Genomic DNA, 13014 nt, shown 5'->3' on the forward strand with positions numbered 1-13014 from the left:
CCAAATATAGGGTCAAATTATGTTAAAATTGAAAGGAAGCAAACTAAAGTCCTTTCCTTTGTCCCTGTTGTTTTTTGAGGTTTTGCTTATTTGTGTGTTTGTTTAATTTTACCAAAACTGCTCCCCAATGGCAATGAAAGGTTCAAGGGAACTTTCTTCAGTAATACCATCTTTACCTCAGAGAGGACTGGCTTTTAGGACTTCCCTATTTGATCTTCCTCTTGTTCCTTCTTTATTCTAAGTTTTGACATATTAGAGTTTCTAACATCTCTGTGCCTGGAAATATTCTAGGCTTACACTTTTAAGAAGAGAAATGGAGAAAAGTGCTAGTGTCTGTGGATTGTTGCTAAATCTGCACATGTCCACGTGTAACCAAGAGTATTAAACTCAGAGCCAAAGAACAGGAAGAGAAGAAAAATCCCTCCTTTGTTTGTTTGTAGACTTTGGCATTGATTTCATATGGCTTGGAGGAGCTTGAATGACACCATGGGTCTGTCTCTGCTCTCCCAGAGTCACTAGCCAGGTTACCTGGGGTAATTACTTAGGTTCTCTTGGCCTCAGTTCCCTAATATATAAAACAGAAAACATTGAACAAGATGATCGTTCAGGTTCCTCCTTGAACTAAGATTTGGGGCAGGATAGAGACTTAGTTACTGTGGAAACTGTTGCCCAACTTTGTACAAGTTGTGGGTTACTCTGGGGTTGGAGAGGTCCTGGAATATAATGCTTCATTTTTATCCTCCTGAAAATGAACAAATTGGATCTGAAGATAACTGAGTGCTCTACTTGATATAATGTTTTGTCAAGCAGATTTTGATAGAATTCCCTCCTGAATTCTACCAAATGGGTTTAATTAAGGAAAATTTTTGGAGACATGCTGGATGGGTTTCATCTTCCCAGGACCTATGCATGAAATGAGACATGTCCCCTTGAATAACTAGGTTATAAGAAGCATAGTTTGCTGTATTGTATTTTGACCAACTAGTCCTCATCATTATGGATGACAGACCTCAGTTCACCACTAATAGGAAGAGCTGAAAGCCTTGTTTTCGGATTGCTAAGATGGGATCGTTCTCCTTACACTGTGTTCCTATTTTTCCAGCTGTACTATAAGTACAAAAGTGCTTAATCCTATACACCTGTTTGCTTCATTTAAAACAAAAACCTGTATAAGGAAGAGGAAAAGCCCAAATGACATTCAAGGCAAACATCGTAGGTGGAAAAGTGGAGAAAAAACATCTGATCACATAATACTGAGTAGCCAGGAATTTCTGGAAGCAATTTATGGTTATCCCAGGGATCAGAACATAAGAGTGTGAAAAGAAATAAAATGCTTTGTAAGAGACAACATCCTATGAGACTCCATACAAAAAAAGAGGTTACCATTAGACAAGTATTTCTGAAAGAAATGAAGAGAATCTTAAGTATACATTCAAGCTACTTAAAATAATGAAACAAATGCTAAGGGATATGGGAATCAAGATGAAGAGTAGCAAAAATTTAAAAATAGTATCCATATTCCAAACTGTTTTGTGACTTTGGAACTAACTTAAAAGCAGTTATTGATATGCGCACTTTTCCGTTACATATATTATGCTTCATAAAAAGTTTTTTTTAAAGGAAATTCCTGAGTAATCTAAAAGAAGCTTTTCAGGTTTTTGTTTCCCAACAGAAGAAGGTAATTAAGATGGAAATGTGTTCAGCTGGCTGTACACTTGTTGCTGTTGATAATGAATGTGGAGAGTTCTTCACAGGATGGGGGATTTTGGGAATTAAAGCCTGTCAAAAGGTGGAACCTAATGTTCAAAGTCCTAAGACCAAGAGGAACCATAGGGAGGGCCTTCAGTTAAGGATGTTACAAGTAACAGAAAACCCAACCAACGGTGGCTGAAACAAACAGGGACTTATTTCCCTCACGAAACAAGAAGTCCTGAAGTGGGTGGTTACTGGTGTTCATTCAGCTACTGAGAAATGTCACAGAGGACTGTATTAGTCAGTTCCTGCAGTGCTGTCAAGAAATACCTGAGACTGGGTAATTTATAAAGAAAGGGGTTGAATTGGCTCACAGTTCCATAGGCTGTACAGGAAGCATGATGCTAGCATCTGCTTGGCTTCTGGGGAGGCCTCAGGAAGCTTCCGGTCATAGTGGAAGGTGAAGGGGAAGCAGGCACATGTTACATGGCCAGAGCAGTAGGAATAGAGAAGGGGAAGGTGCTGCACACTTTTAAACAACCAGATCTTGTGAGAACTCACTCACTATCATGAGAACAGCACCAGAGAGACCATGCTAAACCATTCATGGGAACTCCACCCCCAATGATCCAATCACCTCCCACCAGGCCCCACCTCCAATACTGGGAATTACAATTTGACATGAGATTTGGGCAAGGACACAGAACCAAACCATATCAAGGACCTATACTTTTCCCATCTTTCCCTTTCTCCATCCTTGGCAGTTGGCTTTTGTCTTCATGCCTCATATTCACAAAATGGCTGCCAGAGTCCTAACTATTTCTTCTGTGATCAAGGCTGGAAAAGAGAAGGGGGCAATACCAGTCATATCCTTCATTTTAACAGAAACGCAAAAGCCTTCTCAGAACTTTGGCACATGGCTACCCCAGCTGCTTCCATGGCTGGAGAAGTCAGGGGATAAGGAAAGTTGACAATGACTGTTGGGTTAACTGACAAATAGCAACTGCCAGAGTTCATCATAAAGGGAATCATCTTGTGGCTTGATGCTATTGGGAAGAGGTAAGAATTTAGAGCCTTTGGGAGTATGGCTCAGGACTGCAAACATTTCCACTAATAGAATCATGAAAGCAGTTAGTAAATTGAGTTAAAACAGTAATTCAAAAGGCAGGTATCCTGATTTTTCATTCTGAATTGGCCATAGGCCTTAATGAATGCCACTAAATTATTAGTCTTTTCCACTATAAAATAAGAATAATGTCTATTCTCTGCCTCACTTGGACCCTTTTATTCAGTCATTCATTTACTCAACAAATATATACTAAGCACCTCTTATGTAGCAGACATTGTGCTAATGCTGAGGATACACAAATAAATAATACAGAACCCATCCCCCAGGGGAGGGAGGCCAGGGGACGTATTGACTGAGCACTGCTTCACGATGGACTATACTGGGTGCTTTATATGCATATATATAGCTTATAGAAGATATATAAACAAGTGATATAACAGGTAAAGTGGTATAATGGAAATATTCATAAAAGTGCCCTGGGACAGAGCAGGAGAAATGACTAACTCTTCCTTGGGAATTGGGCAGGGCTTCACCAAGGAGATGAAATCTGAGATGGGGCTTCAAATTGAGTCTGAGTTTATTGTACAGAAGTAGTTGTGGGGAGTAGCTGTTGGTGGAGGAACAGTTGATTCAAAAGCAATGACACTTAAAAGGGAATTGTTTGTTCCTGAAAAGTCAAGCAATCTACTTTGCCAAGCATTTGGGTGGTGGGAGGTGGCCAGAGCCAGGCCATGAAGGACTCAGAAGCCAGAAGTTTGGCCTTGAGGAGCCGTTGGCATACAGAACAAGACATGATGAGATTTGTGCTTTCATCATTTTCTAAGACCAGTGGAAGGAATCAGACAGTTCATGATGCTTCAACTTCTTGAGTACATGACTGATACTTGACGGATTTATTAAGATGCTTATCTATTTTTAATTGCATCTACTTGTTTGGTATTTGACCCAATTCATTCATTCTTGTTATGAATGTATTAAGAGACCCTGCACCCTCTTGACCTCTCCTTATAATTGTTACCATTATCGTTCTTGGAAGCACTGTTTTTATTATACACTGAAAAGGAGCTACTGATATTCTGAAATTCACTGCACAGCTGAAATGCCCACTGCTTGGACTCAAGGACAGCCGTCTAAGAGTAGTTCTTGTTCTCAGAAGTTCAACTCCCTTTTTTTAATTCTCTTCCCCTTGAGAGGTTTTTAGTCACACATTTCTACTTTAATAAGAGCAACTTTTCTCCCTAAGGCCCCAAGTGCTGTGTTTTAACAAACACAGATAAATCAATTCATGTGCTTTATCAGTGTTGGGATTGCTGGCAGGTGCCTCACAGCGAACATTATTGCAGTTTCACCATCATTTCCCCTCCTCCCCTTTCCAGACATACATTCATATTTGTTTCTTCTTCCCTTAGACTACCCTATCTGGCAAATCATTCAAATGAAAATTGATCCCGTTGATTTATCCACATACAGGTGGAAACCTGTATTGGGAAGCAGTTTTAACCAAATTGTGTGAAATAAAGTTCTTTCTTCTGATGTTATCTCTGACTCGTGTTGTGAGCATTTTCATCTGCTTAGATTGTGAGAAGTTCTTACCACCATTCAATTATCACCACATGGTGTCCAGTTCTATAATGCAGTACTGTGCTTTAAGGAGATTTGCAATGATTTACTGAGGTAAATTAGTGTATCATTTGTCTTGGTCTTCAAAGTGAGGTGAAAGGCCTATCAGTGGCCCATTCAAGTGTCCTTTTAGAAGTGTCTCCTTCCCTCTTCCTGGTGTTCTCTGTCACCTATTTTATGACATTATCATAGAAGGAATGTTTGTATAATCTGGTACAGTTCCACAAGAAGAAACATGAATTAGGATTAAAGGTAATCCTAGGGATAAGAATGAGAAAATAAAAACTCTTTAAGATGATTAGAGAATGTATTAAAGTCCATTTATTTCATTCATGGCTATGAATTATGGGTGGACAACTTGTGGCACTCACTGTTTTCCCAAATGTGAGACCTTTGGGGAAATTCTGGTTCATTCTTGCGTTAGGGAATTTTCTGTGGCACAGTGTGCGGTAGTCATCACTGAGTCTACTTAGCACAAATTCCTCATTAAGGATTTTGCACAAACTGGAACGAAGAGCAAAGCTTTCTTCTTAAAGAGAATGAAAGTATATTTCCTTTCAAGGGATAGCACCATTTGTTTTCACATCAGAATCTGAGATTTACAATTTTTTTTTTTTTTTTTTTTGAGACAGCGTCTCACTCTGTCACCCAGGCTGGAGTGCAGTGGTGTGATCTCAGCTCATTGCAACCTCCACCTCCCAGGTTCAAGCGATTCTCATGCCTCAGCCTCTGAAGTAGCTGGGATTACAGGCACCCGCCATGATGCCCAGCTAATCTTTGTATTTTTAGTAGAAACAAGGTTTCCCCATGTTGGCCAGTCTGGTCTTGAACTTCGCAGCTCAAGTGATCTACTTGCCTCAGCCTCCCAAAATGCTGGGATTACAGGTGTGAGTGACCAGCCCAGCCTACAATCCTTTATTTACTGTCTTGTGGCAAGAGCCTACGTTTCTGGAATTTTAACATGCAAGTCAGGCAACTCATTCAACAAGTATTTATTGAGTATCTGCTGTATACTGGGCACAGTGCTATCAACTGACTAGAGGGTTAATTGACTGGTCTTCAGTGATGAAAGAGAGAAAATACTGAAGATTTGACGGGGGTCGGAATCCACTTGCCACCACAGCTTTCAAGAATGGCCTTCTTAGAGACAGGAAATGAGCATGAAAACCAGTTCCGGAGACTCATTTGCAGTTACTAGCCACGTTCTTCAGAGAGAAGGCTCTGCTGAAATCCTGAATGTTGACTAACAGAAAATGTATTCTTGTTGCCTTATTTCTCATGATGCTTTGTTCTTTTGACCCAGAAACAGAAAAGATAGTCCTAGAGGCAGGGAATGGATTACCATCCTGGAAATTCAATGACCAACTTTTTCCCTGTGACGTGTGTGGGAAAGTGTTTGGCCGACAGCAGACCTTGTCCCGACACCTGTCGCTGCACACAGGTGAGTGAGTGGGGCCTGGGCTGTCAGCCCTCCATGCTCCATCACCAACTTCTTTACTCTCCAGAAGCTGAGTTTCTCTAAGAGAGGCATTACAGGAAGTGCTGGGAATGTGTTTATCCTGACATTTTCAAGCCATTTTGCCTGGCATGTTTAAAGAAGACCTTGGAAAGGCTTTTTTATTTGTATTGAAAGGGTTCATTGAGTTCCAAGTAGGACTGATGAGAAAATATACACAATTTAGGTTTATTCCGGTAAAATTCCTAAACTCTGTAAAAAAAAATATATTGAGCTCATCCTGAGAGTGCAGGACAGGGGTACACACTCCATCTTACTGGTTTTATCTTATTGTGATGGGTCAGAGCAGCCAGGGAAAAGGCACCTTGGTGGAGAAACAGCTTCTGCCTTTATTTACATGTAATTGTGGAGAAATATGGTTGGTTCTGAGAGTTGGGAAAGGGAAGGCAACCAAGTTAACAAGGAGGAATAAATAGTCACTTAATCCACCCAGCAAAAATAATTGAAGACAAAAAGACATAAGGTAAAATCAGTAGTAAACATAAAGCAAGATGGAAATAATAAAATCAAACATTTCCATTTTTACATTGAAATCAGGTTTTTAAGTAATCCAGATGTATCTTCTTTACAGGGAACACAAAAACAAAATGATAAAGAGAAGTTCAAAATAAAGGTTTCGTACATCACACAAAATTTAAAAAGCAAGACAGGAAGTATTAATAGGACAAGATTAATTTTGTCTTTTTTTTCCTCCCAAGACAGGGTCTTGCTCTGACACCCAGGCTGGAGTGCAGTGGCTCCATCCCAGCTCACTGCAATCTCTGCCTCCTGGGTTCAAGCGATCCTTGCATCTCAGCTTTCTGAGTAGCTGGGACTACAGGTGCACACTGCCACTATGCCTGGCTAATTTTTTTTTAAAAGGTTTTTGTTGTTGGGCATGGTGGTTCACACCTATAATCCCAACACTTTAGGAGGCCAAGGCGGGTGGATCACCTGAGGTCAGGAGTTTGAGACCAGCCTGGCCAAAGTGGTGAAACTCCATCTCTACTAAAAATACAAAAATTAGCCAGGTGTGGTGGCGTGCACTTGTAATCCCAGCTACTCAGGAGCTGAGGCAGGAGAATCGCTTGAACCCGGGAGGTGGAAGTTGCAGTGAGCCAAGATCACACCACTGCACTCCAGCCTGAGTGACAAGAGTGAAACTCAGTCTCAAAAAAAACAAAAAGTTTTTTGTAGAAATAGAGTTTCACCATGCTGCCCAGACTGGTGTCTTTTCTTTTTATATTTTTAATATTTTTAATCTTAAATTCCACTAAAGACAAAATTTAGTTATATACTTAGCCACAAAGAATACTTCAACATGTTCAAAAAAGTGGAGATTTATAAGGTCACATTCTCTGAGCATACTTAAATGAAATTTTAAATAAGTAAGGGTCAATAAAACGTCCTGCCTAATTGGACCAAAGAAAAAGGGAGAAAATAAAAATTCAATAAAAGTTTGAATTAGACAGACGTCTAAAAGGAATGAAACAGAGAACACTTCATACATAAACCTGGAGCAAACAGCAAGAGCTCTAGTCAGAGGAAATTTATAGACGTAAACATTTTAATTAGAGAAAGACAAAAATAGAGGAACTTAACAGTCATCTTAAGGAATTGATAAAACAACAAAATCTAGAAAGAAGATGGCCATAAAATAGATAAATCCTTTTAAGCCTGATTAAGAAAATGAAGCAAAAATACTCAAAGTTAGGAATGAAAAAGGAAGCCTAATCATCAGTGTGGAAGATGTTAAAGAATTATTGGAGAATAATGAAGCTCTAAGAAAAAAAGCTGAACACTTAGATAACGTAGATCATTTAAACAGAACGACTAAAATTGACCCAAAGTAGGGGCGGGGGGACTTGAATCAATCAGTTCCCAAAGGGAAATTTGGAAAAATTATGAAGGACATATCATTAATAAAGGCATCAGGTCCAGAAATTTTCCCTGGTGAGTTCCTTCTAACCTTTTGAGAAGAGGAAATTCCAACATTGTTAAACCTTTCCAAATGATAGAAAAAGATTTAAAAAGCTCCACAGTTTCACTTTATGGAGGATGCATAATCTTAATAACAAAACTTACCAACCTCACTTATGCATACAAACTCAAAACTTCTAAAGAAAGGACACATTTTATCTGGATGGTAGGGCTCCTCCCCTGACCCTGCGGAGCCCGGATGCCAGCCCTTCAAGATGTTGGGGCCCACCTATAATAATAATGGTCTCACATTTTGTAGAGAATAACTTTTTTTCCATGTTCTTCTCTGTGAACTAAAGAAGACAGGTGTTTTCTTTAAGCCAGGCTCAGTAATACCAAGTAAGCATCAAGGATAGAACACTGGAGTTGTTCTTTCCTTCATCTTCTGCTATTACCTTTATCTGTATGATGAAAGCAAAGCCTGCTCCTTTTACTTTAATTTGCTTGATTAATCAAACGAATTCAGAATGCCACTCTGGAAATGATACTGAAACATTTGTCAGTTTTATGAGAGGGTTTCCATTAAGAAATTAATTGAAATTCTTTATTTTATTTATGTAAAATGAAATTTCCAATTAAATTATTTCACACAGCATTTTTTCCCCTTAATTTCATTAGTTTTTTTTTTTCTTATTTCTTGGCTGACCCAAGCCAGGAGCTTAGGGAAAATGATGAGGCCTCTTTTACACTGCAGTCCTGCAAATGCTGTGTTTCATTCCCCCTCCCCCGCTCAGCACCCATCCACTACTGAAACATGGGGTGCACACACACACACACACACACACACACACACACACTTGTTCACTCACAAAATATTATTTTGGCCTGTATGGGGCTTACCTTATCAGGAAAAGGGGCTGTGGGTGTCCAGGAAAAAAAAAAAAAAAAAGCAGGTTATCTGTTCTAGTTGTCCTGGGACTTTTTTTTTCTTTTTTTTTCTTTCTTTTGTTTTGTTTTGTTTGAGACAAGGTTTACCTCTGTCACCCAGGCAAGAGTGCAGTGATATGATCGTGGTTCACTGTAACCTTGACCTCCTGGGCTGAAACAATTCTCCCACCTCCTCCTCCGAAGTAGCTGGGACTACAGGCATGTGCCACCACGCCTGGCTAATTTTTAAAAAAATTTTTGTAGAGACGGAGTCTCGCTGTGATGCCCAGGCTGGTCTCGAGCTCCTGTTGTTAGGGACCTTTCTGCCTCCGCCTCCCAAAGTGCTAGAATTACAGGTGTGAGCCACAGTGCCCAGCCGGAGATATTTAAAAGTTCTAATACAGGAGTGACCTGCTGGGTAAAAACTTTTAGATACTTACAATTCCAAGGCATTACCATTGTTGCCATCTGAGATGTGACTTGAACCATTCTTTCCTTTATACCTTTAAGTGATTCTTGCAAGGTGTTGGGACTTCCTTTTTTGAAAACGATTTGGGCTTTTTCCTGTTCCTTCTCCCCCAGAGGAAAGAAAATACAAATGCCACTTGTGCCCCTATGCTGCTAAGTGCCGTGCAAATCTGAACCAGCACTTGACCGTCCATTCCGTGAAGCTGGTGAGTACAGACACCGAGGACATTGTCAGTGCTGTCACGTCTGAAGGCAGTGACGGGAAGAAACATCCTTATTATTACAGGTGAGTTGCAGATGGAACATGCTAGTCTGCCTTTCTCAGACTCTTGGCTTCAACACTTCCTACCTGTCTGCTGTGGGCATACATCACGAGGCTCCTTTTCTCAGTCATAGCCTGGCCTTCAATTGAGTAATTTCTTTGCTTAGATTGAGCCCTGCAGTTGCACAGACTCCTCTCTTGGCTTGGGTGCTCCTGGTAGTATTAATTGAAAGAGAAATGGTCTTAGAGGTGGCTCTCTGGGGTGGAGCTCCAGGCAGTGACTGGGCTCTGGGGACGATGAATTTTTAGGTCTGTTCAGCTCAGAAGCTCCAACCTTTGTAACTGAGTGTGTTGCTGCTCCCTAAGAATTGTTTAAAAAAAAAAAAAAAAAAGCTGAGGAAATGTAAATCTGAGAACCCCAGAGAAATAGCCCAGAAGCATTACATATTTCCCCTTGGCTGTATCACCCTTTAGTACCTGGATTTTATGTTTCATTTCTGTATTCAATCATGAATCAGTATTGGTTGGATTGCCATAAAACCCCCAAGTTTCTGGCTGTCTATCAAATCTTGCCCTAGAGATATGCCATACTGATTGGTGGAAACTTCCTTTTGCAGGAATGTCTCTAGGGATGGGTGGCTTCTATCAGAAGTTGTCCCAGATAGAGTAGCCTCTTGCTTGGAGTGCCGTACAACAAACTGTATGTGCTTTCATTGCTACCGGGGAAGGTTTCCAGAGCCAGAGAGAGGCTCCTGGGCTGTGAGGTGCTCTCCGAGTTTATCAGTGTACCAGCACCACTAAATACCTTGGCAACGCTACCCCGCATCTCCTTGCCCAAAGGAAATCAGTTAGGTGATGTGCAGCATCTGGAATCCATGGTTTTAAATTAACTTTATGATTATTTAGCATCATTATAACACATATGTGATTGTTACATGATGCTGGGCTTTAGTCTGTTTGGCACAGTGACTACTTTAGAGGCATCCCAGAAAGCAGAAGAATTTTCTAATGCAAAATCTTTTGGTGGAAAGACAAATGTGTTTCAAATTCCAGTTTTCTTGAGTGTACTGTGTATAAATGGACAGCCCACATTTAGAAGTATGTGTCACCCTTTTCTCTCCCCCTCTTTTCTTTTACCCTTTCATGTAGTTGTCACGTGTGTGGATTTGAGACAGAGCTCAATGTCCAGTTTGTCAGCCACATGTCACTCCACGTGGACAAGGAGCAGTGGATGTTTTCAATCTGCTGCACTGCTTGCGACTTTGTCACCATGGAGGAAGCAGAGATAAAGACTCACATTGGCACCAAGCACACAGGTGACCATTCCTGTCTGTCCTTCTCACACTCCTCCTCCATCCCCTGCACCCCAGAGCACCTGCCACCTGGCCGAAGCATCCCCACCACCCTGAGACATTGCCCTTTCCTTCCATGGAAGGAAGGACTTTCCCAAGGCATGAGAGCCACATTTCCCTGTAGTCATAATACTGTTTCGTGGCATGCCTTGTGCCTCACTGCTCTGAAAGACTCCCAAGTTCAGATGTGGTTGAGAGGTGCCGAGCTCTTTGCTTGTTGCTCATCCTGATCCTCTTCCTCATCACCATATGTGACAGTCTTTCAATGCCCCAGTCTTACGCCTTTGCACACTGGCTCTCATTTAAGCCCCATAGCAACCCTCTAAGTGAATACTACTGTTAATCACACTGTACAGTACAGGTGAAGAAACAGGCTTAACGGAGGTGGGGTATTCCATCCAAGGTCAGCAACGAGGGGTTGCTGCAGTCACTAGTTTCAGTGACTACTGAAACTCAGCCCAGAACAGTTTTCATTCCAGAGCTTGCTCTTTGTATCATTGCTGTTCTGACAGCCCCGAGAAACACTTGGCAGAGCTTTGAACCTTTCTGTTTTCCCGTGCCAGGGCACTGCACACCTACTTCTGTAGGCTCCGTTCCTCTCCAGTGAAACTGCAGCCCTGACGCTCTCCTTAATGACGCATGGCATGTGTGTTCACAGCCAAAGAAAACCAGATTCTCCTGAAACAAACCCATCACTGTCTAGGCCATGGCCAAGGCTTCACCAGTGCTCGCCTGTTATTTAAGCTTCTTGCCATTCTGCTTAACTTCTTCCATTTATTGATGTTAACATTCTGACTTCACCATGCAATTACACGCTCACAAGTGATGGTTACAAATGATACCAGCAAGGAGTCATTAAGTGAGAATGAGGAGGAGCTCCCCTGCATTTGCAGGGCTTACAAATTAAGAGCTGATGTTGCTGATTGCCAGCCCTGGGTGTTGGATCAGCCCCTCACTTCATCAGCACTTGAAGGAGTCGGGAAGGGGAATTTCCCTGACAGTTGTGCTGACGATGTACATGGCAGAGAAGGATCTCTCTATGCTTCTCTGGCCACTTTGGCTCAGTGGTGCCAACAGTAATAAAAGCTTGTTTTTGTCAGTAAATTGAGCAGCTATGACTTGGAGGTCTGCAGAGAGCTGTTATGCTGAGTGAGAAGGTGCCATTTTTACAGTCAGTTGTCTGACTGTAACCACATTAGCCTGTGGGCAGCAGGTGAGCTGGGAAACCCATGTTGAAGACAAATTAAATTCAGCATTTCTGGAGTGGCTAATGGAGGAAAAGGCCAAACTCTTTTCCATTACCACTGGCTTTTCAGATAATCTTTTTTTTCTCCTTTCTGTTAACCTTCATTCTAACCCTCTTTACCCCAAAGTATACCTGAACCCAGCTGAAAACCTTCCTCCTTCCCATCCTACTCCAAAGCCCCCTCCGCACCCATACCACCATACAGAAACCGTAGAAACCAATGACTAGGAAGAAGCTGGACTTGTCATCGCGTAATTGTCATGAGTGGAAACTTCACAACTAACCAGTGCAAACACATACCTCGTAATTACCACAGGGAATGAAGCAAAGATCTTGTTCTCTCTGATGTAGCAGGGCTCAGGGCTCATTGTCTAGCAGGAAAGAATATCTTGTTTGTTAGTACAGTCACCCAAGAGTGAAATGTATTAAAGAAGTTTCTTTTTTAATTCAGTAGGAGCCTTTAATGCTGCTGCTGCTCTAAGAATAAGATTAAAACCTAGTTTATAAACCAGGGCCCTGCAAGCTTTTTTCAAAGGGGCAAATAGTAAATATTTTAGGCTTTCAGGTCATACAGTTTCTGTCACTAGTACTCAACTCGGCTGTTGAAACTTGAAAGTAGTCCTAGAGAATATGCAAATGAGTGGGCGTAGTCATGTTCCAATAAAACTTTATTTCTAAAAACAGGAGGCTCATTTGAGCCCAAGGACTGTAGTTTGCTGATCCCTGTTATAAGCTAGTGGTCTCACAGCAAGGGTTTCCTATTTTTAATATAGTTTTGAGGTGTTTGGGTTTGACCCAAAATAGATCAATCTAAATTTGTAAATTAGTAAGTTGGATTATTACAAAGTTATGATATGAAGCAATATATACGCTATATAACATAAAAAGCAATATATATGTTATATGACATATATAGCAGTATGTATTCCCGAGAACAGGGAGCTTGTCTAACTCACTGCTGTA

At 41.1% G+C, this 13014-nt stretch overlaps 1 protein-coding gene across 8 annotated transcripts in view; it reads left to right on the forward strand.

Moving 5' to 3' along the window:
* Window positions 1–13014, forward strand: part of ZNF827 (zinc finger protein 827) — a 175568-nt gene that overhangs the window by 147836 nt on the left and 14718 nt on the right. For all 8 annotated transcript variants that reach the window (XM_023227148.1, XM_023227155.1, XM_023227168.1 and 5 more), the window contains 3 exons: window positions 5685–5822; window positions 9306–9477; window positions 10603–10769. In XM_023227148.1, the coding sequence (XP_023082916.1) occupies window positions 5685–5822; window positions 9306–9477; window positions 10603–10769 (477 nt within the window). The remainder of the gene's footprint in view (window positions 1–5684; window positions 5823–9305; window positions 9478–10602; window positions 10770–13014) is intronic.

The sequence above is a fragment of the Piliocolobus tephrosceles genome, chromosome 3, assembly GCF_002776525.5.
Source record: "Piliocolobus tephrosceles isolate RC106 chromosome 3, ASM277652v3, whole genome shotgun sequence".
NCBI lineage: Eukaryota > Metazoa > Chordata > Mammalia > Primates > Cercopithecidae > Piliocolobus > Piliocolobus tephrosceles.